At 35.6% G+C, this 19,076-nt stretch overlaps 1 protein-coding gene and 1 non-coding gene across 7 annotated transcripts in view; both read left to right on the forward strand.

Moving 5' to 3' along the window:
• The window catches only part of CNTN1 (contactin 1), a 353,678-nt gene that overhangs the window by 238,238 nt on the left and 96,364 nt on the right, over nt 1-19,076 (forward strand). For all 6 annotated transcript variants that reach the window (XM_059080718.2, XM_067009071.1, XM_067009074.1 and 3 more), the window contains 3 exons: nt 2,492-2,619; nt 2,909-3,084; nt 17,329-17,449. In XM_059080718.2, the coding sequence (XP_058936701.1) occupies nt 2,492-2,619; nt 2,909-3,084; nt 17,329-17,449 (425 nt within the window). The remainder of the gene's footprint in view (nt 1-2,491; nt 2,620-2,908; nt 3,085-17,328; nt 17,450-19,076) is intronic.
• Nucleotides 3,878-4,008, forward strand: LOC131767518 (small nucleolar RNA SNORA18). Its single transcript, XR_009338727.1, has one exon. It is a non-coding gene; the product is annotated as a small nucleolar RNA SNORA18 (small nucleolar RNA).

A 19,076-nucleotide genomic window follows, 5' to 3' on the forward strand; every position in this document is an offset into this window, starting at 1 on the left:
TTAAGGTTTTGGAAATTATAGATTTAAGGAAAGTAAAAATCAGATCTAAATAGACATTTCTCCAAAGAAGACATACGGATGGCCAATAGGCACATGAAAAGATGCTCAGCATTGCTAATTATTAGAGAAATGCAAATCAAAACTGCAATGAGGGGCTTCCCTGGTGGCTCAGTGGTTGGGAGTCCGCCTGCCGATACAGGGGACAGGGGTTCGTGCCCCGGTCCGGGAAGATCCCACATGCCGCAGAGCAGCTGGGCCCGTGAGCCATGGCCACCGAGCCTGTGCGTCCGGAGCCTGTGCTCCGCAACGGGAGAGACCACAACAGTGAGAGGCCCGCGTACCGCAAAAAAAAAAAAAAAAACTACAGTGAGGTACCACTTACACTGATCAGAATGGCCATCATTAAAAACTCTACAAATAGTAAATGCTGGAGAGGGTGTGGAGAAAAGGCAACCCTCCTACACTGTTGGTGGGAAGGTAAATTGGTGCAGCCACTCTGGAGAACAGTGTGGAGGTTCCTCAAAAAACTAAAAGTAGAGTTTCCGTATGATGCAGCAATCCCACTCCTGAGCATATATCCAGACAAAACTCTAATTTGAAAAGATACATGCACCCCAATGTTCATACAGCATTATTTACAATAGCCAAGACATGGAAGCAACCTAAATGTCCATCGACAGATAAATGGATAAAGATGTAGTATATATATACAATGGGATATTACTCAGCCATACAGAGGAATGAAATAATGCCATTTGCAGTAATATGGATGGGCCTAGAGATTATCATACAGAATGAAGTAAGTGAAAAAGAGAAAGATACTATACAATGTCACTTGTATGTGAAATCGAAAATATGACACAAATGAACTTATTTCCAGAACAGAAACACATGCACAGACATAGAGAACAGACTTGTGGTTGCCAAGGGGGAGGGAGATGTGGGGGGGATGGATTGGGAGTTTGGGATCAGCAGATGCAAAGTATTATATATAGGATGGATACACAACAAGGGCCTACTGTAAAGCACGGGATAGTCAATATCCTGTAATAAACCGTAATGGAAAAGAATATCAAAAATTTAAAAATAAAGTAAAATCCAATGACAGGCAATCCAATATTGAATGTAAGTGCAAGGCATTATATAGTAAAGTTATATAATAAATGTATAAATTATATGTAGTATATCATAATATATGTAATATCAATGTAATATAAATTCTATGTAAGAGTTAGGTATAATAAGGTTACAGATAATGAGTTTGGGGTCTCCTGACTCCAAGGAAGAGGCAGACAGGCAGAGGCAATACATTTAAGTTCTATTAGTAGGAAAGATTTAGTTTCTGTTCATAGAAGAATTTCCTAAAAGTCATCTGTTACAGAAGATTTTACTAAGGTAGGTTTTACAGTATCATTCTTTGAAATTTCCTAAAATTAAAATATGTTTGTATTCCTCTGTGGCTGTGGAAATGACAGTCTGTTCTAACTACCAAGTCTGAAGTCCTGGGGTCACGTTCCTGGAAGATCTGGGCTCATTTCTTTCAGGCCTATGACTGGTCTAAGTCTGTCTCACAGTGGTTTAAAAGTCATTTTATGGTGGCACGTAGAGAGCCACTGCTTCAGTTAAACTCCATGTAGCCCATACATTGAAAAACAGGTTGATCGAGGGCCTACTCATTGTTTCGTGTCTCACTCCTTAAGGAGTTCCTGGAACATAGTTTTTTGTTTTTTCCTAATGATTGTATATGTTAATGAATATGTTACCTTGAGATGGGGCCACAAACAAAGCAGGTACAAATTCCTGACATCAGGATGTTACCATCTAATGCAAGGAGAGATTAATAAGTAAAGCTGAAGTATGTCTGATGAAATATGTGTTAGGAAGAAAAAATCTGGGAAGGGGGAGAGCATGGGGAATGCCAGGACAGCAGCAGTTCCGTGGATGGGTGTGTGCATGCCATACTAACTAGAATTTATCAGACAAAGCTTTACTGAAGGTGCCACTGTGCAAAACCCTGAAGGTTGTGAGAAACAGATTGTGCAAATGACCCGGGCCTAAAAGGGCAAACCAAGGGCAGTGGCTTTTACTATGCGTGAGATGGAAAACTCACTGGAGGCTTCTGAGCTGTAGGGTGACATCACTGAGCCAAAGAGTGACATTGTATTACTTATGTGATGTATGTCTTCATGTCTGGCTGACATGTGGGAAAAGAAACTGTGTAGAGGCAAGGTTGGCAGCAGGAGGACAGTTCGAGATTACTGTGATAAGTCCAAGAAAAAGATAAAGGTGGTTTTCCAAAAAAACCTTGATGCTGAGAAAGAATATTCTAAACGAAGACTAGAATGTTTCATCTTGAAAAAAGTCTCTGTCAAGCCACTTATGTAAAACTTTAATGATACTAAGATGTTAGTGTTTTTAATCTAAGACATAGAATAGTAACATATTTCATTAAATTAGTTTTGTGAAGTATGTATGTCTTTCATTTCAATAGAATACTCATTTGGGAAGATGGCAGCTTGGAAATCAATAACATTACAAGGAATGATGGAGGTGTCTATACATGCTTTGTGGAAAATAATAAAGGGAAGGCTAATAGCACTGGGACTCTCGTTATCACAGGTAAGAAACCATTTGATTAACTTTACTTTTTTTTTTTTAAGTTTGACAGTGCTTAATTTCTAATGTACTATAAGACGTGATTCAGCACTAAGCTTATGTTTCCATTTCAAAAGCCTTCTGTGCAAATCTCTTGGTTGATGAAACTATTCTTGGAATTTGAACTTGTAAACATCTTATTCTTTTGCACAGAGATTTCAACTATATTGATTTTTATTTTTTAATGTACCAGATAATATGGTGTCTCGTATGTTTTGAATAGTGGTTTACTCCTTTATTTAAAAATGTATAGATCCCACACGAATTATATTGGCTCCAATTAATGCCGATATCACCGTTGGAGAAAATGCAACCATGCAGTGTGCTGCTTCCTTCGATCCTGCACTGGATCTCACGTTTGTTTGGTCCTTCAATGGCTATGTGATCGACTTTAACAAAGAGAACATTCATTACCAGCGTAATTTTATGGTATGTGTTTTATTTTTCATCTTATTAACATTCCAGTGCCCCCCATGTGTCTGCATTGCAACTGCTATTACCATAATCAGGTACATGAGACTGGAAAAGTCAAAAATTTTTCATGGGTCTCCTTATATTAATTGTAGTATTAATATACTACAATTTACTTCAGTGAGTAAAAGTATCAAAGACACATTTTTAGCACTTTGTATATGGACAAGTCGATTTAACTCTGTAAAGTTTTAAAACCCAGATAAGAAATGTATTTTAAATTATTAAATTTAATTCTGCCTTTTGAACCTAAGAAAGATCTATGAAGCTTTCCCTTGCATCCTCCTTCTCTTTTAAAGCAAACTTCAAAGTCACACTTCACTGCTAAATGTACCACACAAATTTGAGTAAAACACCGTATGTGTCTGATCCACCTTTTGGAAGACAGTCCTAATGGCTAGTAACTGCTTCTGGGGTCACTAATAGAACACTCAGAAGGAGGGGCTCTTCCAACCTAAAGCTCAGTGAATGAAAACGTAACAGGGATGGCAGGTATTGGAGAAAGCAAATTCGAAGGAAGGAACACTGCTGCCTGCATTTGTCTGTTACTCAGATTGCACTAGCAAATATGTCAGTATATATTTTTTTGGTTTTTTAAATCATGTTTCTATATTTTATTTAATTCTGGCAACATTTCAATTATTGAATATCACTTGTTTGTTTAAAAATATAGTACTGAACCCATACCACAGCAGGAACAGTGATAGGCACTAGGGTGTATAAAACAGTGAATAAGACAAACACAGGCACTGTTGAGGTCTATCCCGATGGGACTTTTTCTGCAGACCTACATTATTGGAAACGTCTCATAGAGTAACTGTGTGGTTTCCTTTACTGAGAGAACTATGTGTTAGATCTGTGGGAAAGAACTTCAGGAGAGGTGCTAATAAACTACGAAAAACCTAACAGTCAAACTTTTTATCTTGGGTATTGGCATATCCCAACGATCTGTACTGTTCCAAGTTGTGATAGCTTAAGAGTGAATATGGTTTGAACTTAATGCATGTTTAGAGGGTGTCTAAAATTCAGTACCAGGCAGATCCATCTCCTTTGACCCTAAACATGGTCCTAAAGTAAGTTGCTTGAGGAAATTGGATCCCAAAGATTACAGGTGGGGAATTTTGAAGTGTGTCCATACTCCACTGGAGATCAAAGAAGCCCAACTAAAAGAACTATGGACCGACAACATGACAACTGTGGATGGAGACAAAATTCTTTTTGAAAGGGTTATCTTGAAAATTTTGGATCAAACATTTGAGAAACCAAGGTGATTGGCAGTGGAAGGAATCAGAACATGTGAAATTCCTTAAAAATTTATTGACTTAAATAATTTTGCCTGTGTTACACATAATAAAAGGAAAATACCTTTACACTTTTTGTAGGAAAAAAAGACAAGCACAGGCTCTGATCCAAAATAAATCAGAGTTACCCTATGAGTTTAAAATTTAAATATAAATGACTTGGTAGCTATCGTAGTTAACGAAACTGACGTCATTATCACCATCATGTTTTAATAATTTTAATTGCTAAAAATTAATATCAGAAACTCTAATTCATGAAGAATATATACATAAAAATTTAAACTTTTAATTTTAAGAACCTAAGTTTTTATTTTCAAGTTTGCTTCAATAATATGTTATATTCAATAATCAAGCATGCTGTGAGTTTAGCTTTTGCTATTCTCGATCTTGACCACCGTGTGGCGACCGTGCATTAAGTTTCAAATTTCACAGCCTGACCTACTTGGAACTTGAAGCTTTATGAAATTAAACAAATTATATCTGTTATATATATAAAATTATAATATATCTAATATATCGATATCAAATTAATTATATCTCAGATGTGTGATTTAAATTTTTTTCTTTATACTTTTTCCAATTATATTAATATAATTATCAGGAAAAAAGTAACTATATTTTTGAAGATCTGCATTTCTTTTAAGAATTTATAGTGACCTATAAAATTTAAATATATAAATAACATTTCTATTACATTTATGATCCTGCTTTATGTAAAACTCTTTTGAATTAATTCGTTTTAAAAATGTAGCTATTAATTTTAAAGTTGTAAGTAAACAATACCGATTATAGAAAAATATTAAGTTAAATATCTAATTTACCTGTCACGTTGTTTATTCTTTCACTATTCAATAAATGTTCACTGAGTGTTACATCGTTATGTAATTAGGGTCAGTAAATGTTTCATTTGAACTTGAATTTATGTGTTGATGTTAAGTATATATATGTATATATACATATATATAGGAATTACAAATTTCATAACTTTGGAGCTTTGATACAATAAGCTTATAAGTAGTTTATCTGGCATTCTTTTATTCTGTCAAATTTATATGGCAAATACCTATATTTTTCAAGTCCAAATATAAAATGATTTCTATTTTGATTTTCTAATTCAATAGCTACTTACTCTTTTAGAGTAAATACAAAAGTGGAGTCATTTTACTTACCAATTTAATTTATAACCCCTTTTGTTCTATAAAGGATGTAAGACTATCTACCAAAAAATATATATTTGTAATATATAATTTTATGCCTCTCTCATGGTGGTACCTGATCTGCAGAAATTTTTTTTCAGGACCTACCTAACTTTTGACACCCACTTTGAGTCATTTTCCTTCAACTATTTGACAATTCTCCCTGTCAGAGCCATTATTTTAGTTAACCACATTGAGTTTCTTAAACTTTCTTCTTCTGGTATTGCTGCTATAATAGCTTTTTTTCTGATTACAAATAAATGTTAAAATTATAGTTCAGTTAGAAGATTTTACATACCTGCTTTGAATTCATAAATATTATATGAATTGTTCAGAGGCTTTGCCACAACCAAAGCTCTAGGCTCCATTAGGCTTAATCTAGAGTCAGTGATTAAACCTCTCTAAGTTTCAGATTTCCCCCTCTGTAAAATTTTATTAGTAATTCACTTATTTCATTCAGGTTACTTCATTGGGTTTGCAATACTGGTTACTTCATAATACTTTTGTGAAAATTCAATGAGAGAATGCCTACAAAGTGCTTGGCACAAGATCTGGCAGATTGTAAGTGGTTATTACTAATACTTTTTATAATAGAGCAATCATTCTACATCGAAAATTCCAGAAGCTTTTGCCAGATAGTTTTTTTCTGGTTATAGATCTCATTTTTCATGATTTATATTTTGCACTGCTTGCTCTACTGGATACCTAGTTTGAGACAAAAGATTCTAGGTATTTCCTTGCTGAGGGCAATGGAGAGGTAATAATAGTCAACATTTTACTGAGTGCTTGCTGTTTAGCCAGCATTGGATTAAATGTTTTTCATGTATTTCTCAGGTGATCTTCATAGCAGTCCTCTATGGAGCACATATTACTGTGATTTTTTCTCAGTTTCTGAGGTGGGGAAACAAGATTTGAAATGTTAAGTAACTTGTCTAGTCATACAACTTGCTGGTGGCAGAGAGAGGATTTGAAACCAAGGTGGTTTGATTGTAGACCCTGTGGTCTTCACCACTTGTTTCTAATCCATTGACTGGTACTCATGTCTATATCTATTTAAATAACCTCCCTCCCATTATTTGAAACACTATAAGACAGCAGCTGAACAGTAGTTCAACTCCTAACTTATTCTATAACATTGTTTAATGAACTTTTTATGTACAAAGTTATCCAAATTACTTTATTCTTCCTACACGATTAGCAACCTTTGCATTACATTGTAAGTCAAGTCTAGAGTTTCAAATTGTCTAACTATAAAATTCTAGGCAGTTCTTAGTGATCCCCTTTAGAGAGATAGTTTATGTGTGTGTGTTTGCAGGTGTGTGGACATGCATTTGTTCTGACTGTATCGACAGCATTCAAAACCAAAGTAGACAGATTTTTTACCCTAATCCTGAGAGAAAATATTAATTCTACTGAACATGTCACAAAAATGTGTTTAAGTCGGAAACATGTATCCCATACTAGAAGATGTTATGAATTTGAACAGATGTTTTGCTTCTGTGCATGCAAAAAGAGAGAAAGAGGGCTTCCCTGGTGGTGCAGTGGTTGAGAGTCCGCCTGCCGACAGGGGACGTGGGTTCGTGCCCCGGTCCGGGAAGATCCCACATGCCGCGGAGCGGCTGGGCCCGTGAGCCATGGCCGCTGAGCCTGCGCGTCCGGAGCCTGTTCTCTGCAACGGGAGAGGCCACAACAGTGAGAGGCCCGCGTACCGAAAAAAAAAAAAAAAAAAGAGAGAGAGAGAGAGAGAGAAAGAGAAGCAGTAATAAACAGAAGTCTTTATTTATTTATTTCAATTTCATTGGCTCTCTGTCATTATTGAACAAGAAGGTAAAGATTGTCCAGAGTTATGGGGCAACAGGTTACAGCAGAAAAGGAGTGTTAAGCCATAATCCAGACCAAGACAAGAATCAAATTAGAGCTGAAGAAACAACAGAAAACCAAGAGGGCACAGTGAGATGATGTAAGCCCTAAAATGGTTGTTCTAAACCAGGAACGATTTTTCTCCCTAGGGAAATTTGGTCATATTTGGAGACATTTTTGATTATCACAACTGCAGGCACGTGGTGTATTATGGGCACCTGTCTAGCACGGATGCTGCTAAATATCTCATAATGCCGAGGACAGTCCTCCACAACAGAGAATTAACTAGTCCAAATTATCCATAGGGTCAAGATTGAGAAATGCTGTTCTCAAGGGAGATTTAAAAAAAAAAAAAGACTTAAGAATAAAGGGACTGAAAAGTTTTAAGCATAGTATGTTGGAAACAAAGAGAAGTTATATTATTTTGAGCAAATGAGAGTGCTGAAGACAAAAAAAGAAAGTATAAGAGGATAGATAAAGCATTTTTCAAAATAGTGTCAGTAGTAGAGGATAGATTGCATGTGTTTTGCAAATTCAAGACTCTTAAATTTGGGGAGAAAGAAAGAAATATGTGAAATGTCCCCTGACATAGTTCTGCGGTCCACACAAAACCCACAAAGACAGGCTACCTGTGCCCAAATTGTTTCTCTACTAAGAGTAATTAACTGGAAAAGAGAGAATTCTATCATCCCTCATTCTGTCTGAACTTCCTCTACCTCCCTTTCATTATCCTAATAAAACTTGACTTACGCCTAACTATTCTATTTTATTTTGCTATTTTCCACCAGTAAACATGGAGGGAGGTAGGCACGTATGCTCACTACAGGTATCTATACTTGGGTTGGCTCCTTCTAGATCATCACACTTGCAGGGCAGAGATCATGCCAGCTAAAGTTATTCTCGAGCAGAGACTCCCAGAGTCTAGCCTTTAGGAAGCATGTGTCAAAGATAATGTTAAATAATTGGAATAAAGCACATATAACAGCAAGTCTTTTTTCTTCAGAAATGTACTGGTTTGGAGAAATTTCCAAAAATTCATTCACAATTAAAGTCCCATTTGTTTTACATAGAACTCCTTGCATACTTAATCATCACTGGAATAATTATTCTGGCTCTTTATGCTTGCAAAATACAATGTGTATATAAAATAAAACGAAGGGGAAATAAACTTTTGCTGTCTTAGGGATTTTATTTTATAATTTTACATTGTCAATTTTGATGTTTTATTTACTATATCACACTAGAAATATGCTATTTTGTCATTAGCTCTCATATTCCCAAGAAACTAATTTTTTAAAAAGCTAGTTTTTAAAACAGAACATTATCTAAAGATCTGGAATTTTGTTGTAGTTTTGCCCTTGTCAAGCTTTATGATCTTGGGCAAAACAGTCAATCTGTGCCTCAGGCTTCTCATCTGTCATATGAGGAAGTTGGGCCACAGCAGAAGTTTTGAAAAACAGCAACAGAAGGTTTTTAGCAGCAGAATTCTTTTTGCCAAGAAAATTTAAATTAGAACCCCAATCAATATCAAAGAGGAAGGTAAAGTTGGTCTGATTGAAGAAATTGTACCCACGTTTGTGAGCATGTGTAGGAGACCAAAGCCTTAACTATAGGGCCTCTCACATCTTCCTATCCCAAAACACATCCCATTCTGATCCCTTCTTTCTACCAAGTGATCCATGAAGGTCTTCAGAACCCTAAGGCTAATGGAAACCAATTTTAAAACCATATAAATTAAACAGTGTTCAATTTTTCTTTCAACTCAAAAATATGGGTTCTAAACCCAAGGCTTTGATGGTTTTGTCCATCATTTATAAATTTATTTATTTATTTTTGGCTGTGTTGGGTCTTCGTTACTGTGCGAGGGCTTTCTCCAGTTGCGGCGAGTGGGGGCCACTCTTCATCGCGGTGCGCGGGCCTCTCACTATCATGGCCTCTCTTGTTGCGGAGCACAGGCTACAGACGCACAGGCTCAGTAGTTGTGGCTCACGGGCTTAGTTGCTCCGCGGCATGTGGGATCTTCCCAGACCAGGGCTCGAACCCGTGTCCCCTGCATTGGCAGGCAGATTCCCAACCACTGCACCACCAGGGAAGCCCCCGGGAAGGCCCCTGTCCGTCATTTAAAATGCTTAGTAGACATCGAAAAGAAAATTTCCTTCCTTGTGAGTTTTAATTTAAAATGGTCCGATTGATCAAAATTGAACTCTTCAGCCATCAAAATAAACAAATTTAGGGATATTCAACATCTCCTTTGATCGTGTAAGTACGGGGTGACCTCTCAGTAATTATCCTCAACTATTTCCCTAATATATTTAAGTGTGTATATTTGTAATGATAATACTCATTTTCATAAGATTTTGTAAGTTATATCTTTTAAAATTTTTTTACATTCAGGCAAACTTAATGCTGATGCATTACTTAAAATAACAATAACTTGAATATTAGATCATATTAGGAAATTAATGTTAATTATGTTGTGTGTGAAAATGGTTCTGTGATTATTTAAGAGAATGGTCTTACCTTTTTGGAGATTCAATTTAATATTTTGATGAATGAATTACGATGGTATCAGTAATTTGTTTTTTAAGGGTTCAACAATAGATAGCTAGATAATTAGATAAAGTGAATATGGCAAGAAGTTTACAACTGTTGAATCTAACTAATCTAATGGGTGGCCATTGTACTATTGTACCATTGTATTATTCTTTCTATTTTCTTATGTTTGAGCATTTAAATAGGTTTAAAATTTAAGAAGAAAGAAAATATAACATATTGTATTTTTCCTGTTATGAGAAAATATCCACTTTTACCTACCAAACTATGAATCTAAATTCAATTGTTTGATCCATGAAGCACTACTTTGGCAACAGCTTAACTTGGGGAAAACAGGTTAACTATTGAGCCTTCTACCAGTAGCTTAGCTTAAAATCTAAAATTCCTTATCTGTAAAATGGAAAGATTAAACATATCTCCCTGAGTCTTATAAAAATTAAATAGGAAACATATATGTAAAGTAGCTAGCACATTGCAAGGCATCTTAAGGGCACTTAATAAGCTAGATCAGGTATTAGTAGGAGTTCATAGTAGCTATAGCAATGGCAGTAGCAATAGCAGAAGCTGTAGTAGCAATCTTAATATTGATATTAGTAGCAGCAGTAGTAGTATCCTATTAACGGCAACAGTGGTGGCAGTAGTAGTGGTTGTAGTTACAGTATTATTGTGTCCTCATCTCTAAAATACAGTTAAGAATAGTACCCCTTTCCCAGGGTTATTGCTATAAGTGAATTTGCACATGTAAAGAATTTATAATAGTCTCTGGCACCTATAAAACCCTTACTTTTTTCTTTTTTTTTTTTTTTTTTTACTTGTGTGTTGGTGATGGTGGTGGTTATTCCTTCTTTAACCTAGCAAGCCAAAAGTAAAAAAGAAAAATGTTTATTTTTCATGGATATAGCATGTATCATACATATTTAATAATTTTTGCTTACAGGTTTCTAGAGTATTCTCTTTAAAGGCTATGCTTTCCTCCAGTCTTCCATATTTGTCTCTTCATTCTGGACTTCAGTGGAACAAAAGAGATGTTTTTATAGAGCCATTTATGACCTCTAAGCTTTATCTAGACCTGTATATACCTTATGGCATATTTCTTTGTTCATTATGATTAACTGAATTTGTTAATCCAACTTAGTAATTCAGACTCATTTATACTGCAGGACTGATTTTTCAAAGTTAGTTCATGGGGGAGTGGAAAGGAAGGAATAGGCATTTATATCTTGGAAGTCTTTTGATTTAAACTTGGGAAATTTCTAAGTGGTAAACCACATATACACTTTGGAACATCCCTGAGCTGTGCTATCACAATTTCCAGTATGTGATTCAACTCTCCTCATATGAAGGAAAGCATTTTGTAATTTTGTAATTCAGCCAAGCTGTGGTTTTTAGTGAAAATATAGAGAGCATTCGAATCTAATTTGTGGCTAGAATGTGCTGAGAGCCATGATCTTTACTTGCTTTGTAAGCGTTCTGTCGACCACTGAGAACCTCAACTTCTCCTGAGGTATGGAAAGTGCTAGTGCCATTTATAAAAACTTCAGCAAAGCTTTTATACATACACATCTCTATTGGAAATGATATAGCATATTTTTTCTTTACTTTCCTTTTGAGGTGTTTCAGTGCCACACCTTCACCAAATATAGATCAAATGAGAATAAATGTTAAAGCTGCTTATTACTGCTTTATGCAAATCAGCCTATCATTACCTACCTAAGTCCTAATGTTTAAAACAAGGCTAACTTTTAAAATGAGTTTAGCATTAAACTTTTAGAATATTTTAATTAGAAGTTTTTAAGGAGTTTATTCTGAAGATTCAGTAAGTATAACTTTAATATGATATTTTAAGACAAAATAGTCTGTGTTTTTCATTACGTGTGAAAAGTATGAAAAGCATGACCACGTTATTCCTCTCAGGATTAAATAAGTGAATATGAAAACAGCACTGTGTTTCAAACTGAGATTTTGGGGGAAATTATAGCAATTTCATTAAAGAAGATTATTAGGTGTACAGCATTCAAATATTTTACAAAGAGTAATTATGGTGTCACAAATTGTTTATTTTTATATTATTTTTCTGCTTTCATTTTTTTATTTTAAGGTTGAATTTTTTTAAAATTTTAATTTCTGAAGTATTTTATTTTTAAAATTCCAACCTAATCCCATCGTTCACTGAAATAGTGGAAGTTTAGCAACAGGGTTATCTTTCATTTGGATACATGAAGCAACCCAAGTAGTGAGTTCACATAATAAAAGCATGCAATAGAGCTAAGTGCTTTTCTTTACTTTGTTTTTTTTTTTTGCGGTACGCGGGCCTCTCGCTGTTGTGGCCTCTCCCGTTGCGGAGCACAGGCTCCGGACGCGCAGGCGCAGCGGCCATGGCTCACGGGCCCAGCTGCTCTGCGGCACGTGGGATCTTCCCGGACCGGGGCACGAACCCGTGTCCCCTGCATCGGCAGGCGGACTCCCAACCACTGCGCCACCAGGGAAGCCAGTGCTTTTTATTTTATGCAAACATTATTCTGTCTCAAATATAACTATTATCTTGTGTCATAATAGTTTAAAAATATTTTTAATATCTTTCCATTAATTAATATTTAATGTCAAAGTTCAGTACTATGATGTATTGAACTTTAAGGATGTTAAAGCACATTAAAGCAGTCTGTTTTATTAATATATAGTGTTTATTTTATTTTACTATAATTATTTTATATTATTTTTTCTCACTAGAAATTTTCTTAGAAATATGTGTCAGTTAGCATCTACAATGGCTCAAGAAAACCTCTTTTATTATTACCTTCCCCATATACACAACTTTACTCTTTTCTTACTTTAAATATTTTTAAAAAGAGAGCTATAGGTAATAAAATAATATTTCTTTACCCCCCCCTCAGGTGAATTCTATTTAGTATGATACGTGGAATTGGCCAACTACAAAGTCAGGCAGAGTCCTCAAGACCATCTCCAGCTCTGAAACCAACTGCAAGTTCCAGGGGTTGCCAAAACCAGCCTCAGTTTCCTTGTGCTAGAGGGAACTCACAGAATTCCCTGAAAGCTATTATGCTTATGGTTACAATTTATTACCCAAATAGCATGCAGATTAAAATCAACAAAGGGAAGAAATGCATGGGGGCAGAGTCCAGGAGACATAACAAACATAGAGCTTCCATTGCTCTCTCCCCATGGAGTCAGGAGGCATTACTCTATCAGCTTTGGTCTGTGGCAGTAGGCACAGAGTATTGCCAACCAGGGATCCTTTCCTGAGCTTTGATATCTAGAGATTTAACCAGGGCTTAATCATGTAGGCATTGATTGATTGATTGCCCAAATGGTTAATCTCAATATCTAGGTTGACTGATAACACATGACCCAAAGCCCCTACCCTAAGTCAATGTTAGTCTTTCTGGCATGGTCAGCCCCTACTCTAAAACTATACAGGTGTGGCTAACTGCCACCCTAAATCACATGGTTAGAACTGTTCAGTATGACCCAAGACACCCAAGCAAAGAAAGAATACTACAGGTTACCTTCCAGAAGGTGAGGGAAAGGGCAGATCTCTCTGTAAATTGGTGATTTGTATTACAAATTTTGAATTTGTAAAAGCCTAATTCTTTACAACAAATATGGGTGGTTGAAAAACTTAGAGGTGTCCATTTTCTTATATGTCAACTGCATTCTTTTCTCTATAAATAAACACATTATTCCTAAAACGTTTATATTTACTCATGAAATTAGTTTACAAATAATTTGAAATATATTATTAATTGATAGCTGATCTCAGGTATATGGATGGCAATAGTTGTTCTCAATTCAGCTATTTTATCTTATAATATTATCATTATCTTACCTTAAAAATCATATGAAATTACTAAAATAATTTAATAAAAACATTTTAGATAATAGGTATTTTAATTCATTTATGCAATATTTATTTGTTGAATTCCTCCTGTATGTCAGATATCACAATACATAATTTGTATGTAATAATAAATAAGACCTAGTCCCTTCCTCAAAGAATTACAGTCTAGTAGAAGAAATGAACAACTAAATAATTAGAATAGAAAGGGATAGTTAAAATGAAAATATGCCAGGGGCAACCACCTAACCAGGACTTTGGATTCTAGAGAAGAAAGGGGCATCTAAACCACGACTTGAAGTTAGCCAAGTGATAGAAGTGGGAGATGGGAGAATCCAGGCAATGCAAGTGATATGTACAAAGGTCTGCAGGAAAGAGAACACATGGTAAAATGTAAGTTTCTGGGGCACAGGAAGTGGGAAAAGAGGTAGCAAGCGTGTGTGCTTCATCCTGACATCAAAATGTCTCATTATGTGCTTGCAAAATTCTGCCATTTTTATGGGCTATATGAACTTGCTATCCTAACTCTGCTTGTACCTGAAAAGAAGTAAACATGTATTATCTTAAGAGCAGATGCCAGAAGTCTTAATAAGCATGCTGAATAATTCATTCAAACAATGTATATTTGGTGTTATTATATCCCTGGGACTGTGCTGGTCTTAGGGATACAGCACATACGGCTGTACACATGTAACGCAGGGATACAATGTGAAGAAATCAGGCATGTTTCCTCCTCTCATAAAACTTACAGTCCTTCAGGGAAACCAACTTTAATCATATAATTGCAAAAGTATTTTATTGTAAATGAGATATATAATATCGCATTAAGTAAAAAGTGCTATGGCAAAATGTAACAACAGAAAACAGAAAGACTTGCTTAAGGAAATGATTCGAACTGATATTGGTGGGGGAGGGTAAATGTTATTTAGATGAAGGTGGTAAGAGGGTGGGGTATGAAGAGATCAAATTCTCCAAGCAAACACCTTGGAGAACCAGAGATAGGAGATAACAAGATACATTTAAGGTCTTAAAAAGGGATTGTTCTTCTGGAGAGCAGAGTGTAAGTGAAATGGTGGCACTAGTTGAACTGGACAGAATTTAGAGAATGGAGCCAAGTTGACTATCATAACACTTATGGCTTTTATTCCAAGAAGTGGAACATTTTTAAAGGTTTTAGTTTGTTTTCATAGAAAAGGATGGTTTGATCATAATTTGCATTTTTTAAAGGTCACCCTGAGTGCTAAGTGGAGAAAAGAATAGATGGGACAGGGGTGAGGGTCATGACCAAATAGGACATAGTAATTCAGTGAGAGATGTTGGTAGCTTGGACAAGGACAGAGGAAGTGTTGAAGAAAAGGAAGGGATAAATTCAACAATTTATGATGGAATTATAAGGAAGTTGAAGATGAGAGGTTAAGAATTTTCTCAAACTTTCTGGAAAATGTGCTGTCACAGATGACTAGAAAGGTTGGATGTTTGGGGAAGGAAGGTCAAATGCTATTAGAAGTCAAGTAAAATGAGTTGAAGAGTTGGGAACCAGATTAAAATGGACTGAGGGGTAAGAGGTAGAGGAACGGCAAAAGCTAAAAACAGAAAATAAGGGTTTAAAGAAGAAGTATTGTCAGAATCCAAGCAACCATCCAATAATTAAGCAGCTTAACATGAGGAAAGAAGAATAGTTGTTTGTTTCCAAGGGAAAGAAGAGAAGAGCAGGGAGAGGTAAGATATGGGAGTGGGAGTGAGTGCCAGCAAGATGATGGGGAACAGAGAGAGGTGAAGGTCACTGAGAAATCCTTAGTAAAAGTATGACCAACAGGACTTGTAAAAATAGAAATATACAGTGGATGATAATTGCCCTACTTTGTGGGATACAACCAATTCCATGACCTTTAACTCCTTAGTACACCTGCTTTACTAGGGAATACTTCGTGCTAGTAGGTTTCATGGCAAAATAGAGAAAAGGCTGGTCTGGACCTCCTTGGTCAAGAGAACAGAAGGAAAGAATTCCCCTACCTTAGGAATTTGAAGGAATCTTGGAAACTGGATTTTTACCCAATCTTAGACCTCAAGAGACAGGAAGACCCCAACTAACATTAAATTCTATGACCTCTAGTTTCATTTTTACAGCGATTTTAATCACTGAAACCAAGGAACAAGGTGTGTGGCCACTGACCAGTTCTTCATATGGAGATAGTAGTATTCTGTTACAACCAACTGAATCAATCTGCTGAGATGATAACTAGCTATTATTTTTAATTAATCTTATTAATCAAGCAAGGATTGCAACCCAAGTACTTTCCAAGACCATCAGGGAATGTAATATGTGAAGGGGCCACCAGCAGAACCGATGGTGAAGCAGAGCATTTATTCCACATATAGTCATTAAATAATCAAAATTTTAAAATTTACAGGTCTGTCATATAACATAAACAATACCTTCATCTATTATGTGAAAGATTAACCTAATCGTTAGTTTTTCATCCTTTAATCTATCTGGATATCTATAATTGCAATAGTAAATCAATATTTTTGTTTCTCAGGAAAACCAAATGTCTATTTAAAAATCGAGTTTTCCAAATTTTTCTCTTAAGAGAGTATTTTGGAGATAATGAGCATGGACTATGTTATGGTCCTCCAACCAAGCAAACCGAGTAACCATAGTTAAATTACTTGGCTACTCTAAGTCTCACTTTTATCTTTAGTAAAATGGACAAAATGGACTGTTTTCAGAAGAGAATCCCAGGATCTGTTATAGAGGAGGCATTCGATAAATATTAGCTATTTTTAGAAATTGCATTGGGATGGTGCCTTATCATTCACAAGCAAAATTCCCTCAAGCCTCCTTAAAAAAACATATGTTAAACACAATTCTAAGCACTGGGAATACAGCAGTGAACAAGACAAAAATCCTTGCCCACAAGGAGGTTATATTTGGCCAAAACAGAACATGTTTGTAGAATTGTCCATTTTGACAGTTTCTGCACACTTTTAGTATCTTTGTAAAATGAACTGTGGCACATCTTGAAATTAGTTGTTTAGATTGGTTTTATATAACCAAACTAATAATTCTCCCTAGCCATACAGCATTTATGTATCTTCATTGATATTCAGCATCAAGATTTTGGGACCTTCACATTTCTTTTTAAAAGACATCAATGAAATAGTTTCATCCTGTGTTTTCTCTCAAAATGCCCTCTGATTATATAAATAATAGAATACTAAAGACATTAAAGCTAAAAAGGACCTGAGGTAATTCACTCTATTTTTCACTTGAGATACCAAAGCCCAGAGTTTAAGTAACCTAAGAACACACAGACAGTTAGCACATCTAAAACAGGTGTTCATTTTGTTAGGGGAAAATGTACCTCTCGTATCCTAAATACCATTTAGTTGGTGAAAAAAATGTACTGATTTGAATGACTGCTGTTTTTGCTGACAGCTGGATTCCAATGGGGAGCTGCTCATCCGAAATGCCCAGCTAAAACACGCGGGGAGGTACACGTGCACCGCTCAGACAATTGTGGACAATTCTTCAGCCTCAGCCGACCTTGTTGTGCGAGGTAAGAGGTTCAACATTTTGGAATCACAAAACCAAAGCTATTTGATTTACATAAATATGTATAATCTTCTGGTAACTCTGGTACGAATTCTTATATATTTAGAGTCTCGATCCTTGAGAACAGTTCTTCACCCATGCCTAAGACTGATTTATGCCAGCCAAGTTGTAAACAGAACTGATTTTGTTTGTTTTACTAACTACGTATTTTTTAGCAACTTATACCACATACCTCCTACTAAATGTTTGTGCTTTTAAACTTAGTACTGACCAGATGTTCTCAGTTCCTGCTAACACTTTTCATGTGTTGAGTAGAGTTTTGCTTCCTTTTTTATTTTTTATGGAAAAAATATACTGGTGCTGTTTATTATAACCTCAAGTGTTATATATTTACCAGTATCATCTTAGAATAAAAAATGATTTGTACATGTTTCTATTTGTTGCTGATTTTCAGACTAGTGCTTTTGTCCTTATAAATGATTGAGAATGTGCTTGGATACATGCTTATTGAAAATACAACACCTTTGCTACTGGCCTCTGCTATATAGCTGTGAGGCCAGCTCGGAACATGCCTTACTTTATTTAAAATCATTCATTGGCTCTTTACTCCCTGCCTACAGAATGAGGACCGTTCCTTTTAGCTCAGCACCCAAGAAGTTCCACGAGGTGTGGTGACCTCGGCCTGTTTAGCTTTAATCTCTCACCATTCCTCCTGACCAACTAGTCCACAGAAATACCCTAGGATTTCTATCTCTGTTCCTTGGTTCACAGCGTTCCTTCCACATGCTGTTTTCATTGATTGTTGCCCAAATGTTATCCATCCTTCAAGACTTGGCTCAAGCAGTAACAAACTCATGAGTCATTTTTGTGATGTCCCAAATATAAGCCCTCTCTTCTAAACTCTCATAACAAATACTACTTTCTCTAATGTGTTTTATAGCAATCTGTACATATGAGTTACCTTCTCTACTAAGTTGTGAAATTCACATATGAATTTTTATTAATATTTAGTGAGTTGCAGAATTCTATCTCATAATTTCATTGTTCTCTTTTTCCCTCTGTCTCAGTGACATGTTAAAATTTGTATTTTTTTCACATTTTACCTACTAGAAATATTTATTGACCATTATTTATTGCACTTTTTTTTTTCAGTCAGCTTTTGCACAATCAGATAAACAATTAGTAAATGAGATGATATTCATGGTTTGTCTTAATACACATTCTGGATGCAGATCGATATAATTTCACTTAATCTCATACACCTCCTGCATTTTCCTCTGTAACAACGGTAATATGGAGTCCCTCAGTCACATTGGAAAATACTGAAAACCCTCTTATTCCAGCTGAATATATTCTTCAGTAGAGTAATGGAAGTCTAGCTGAAATTTCTTTATCCAAATGAATTTAGGCATTTATTACACACAACCCTTATTGAAAATTAATAAAACTCCAAGGCTACAAAATGCTAAATTAAAGGAAGTTCATTTAGGTTCAGTATTTCCATTAGGAATATTTTGTTATCTGGGACATCTACTGTCTGTGAGAGCTATCAGGGAGAGGGACTATTCACTGTTCTTTCTAGTCAGACCACTAGCTGTTAAGCCACTTCCAGCAATAGTCTATGCTTGTAT

This window comes from Kogia breviceps, chromosome 12 (genome assembly GCF_026419965.1).
Source record: "Kogia breviceps isolate mKogBre1 chromosome 12, mKogBre1 haplotype 1, whole genome shotgun sequence".
Classification (NCBI taxonomy): Eukaryota; Metazoa; Chordata; class Mammalia; order Artiodactyla; family Physeteridae; genus Kogia; species Kogia breviceps.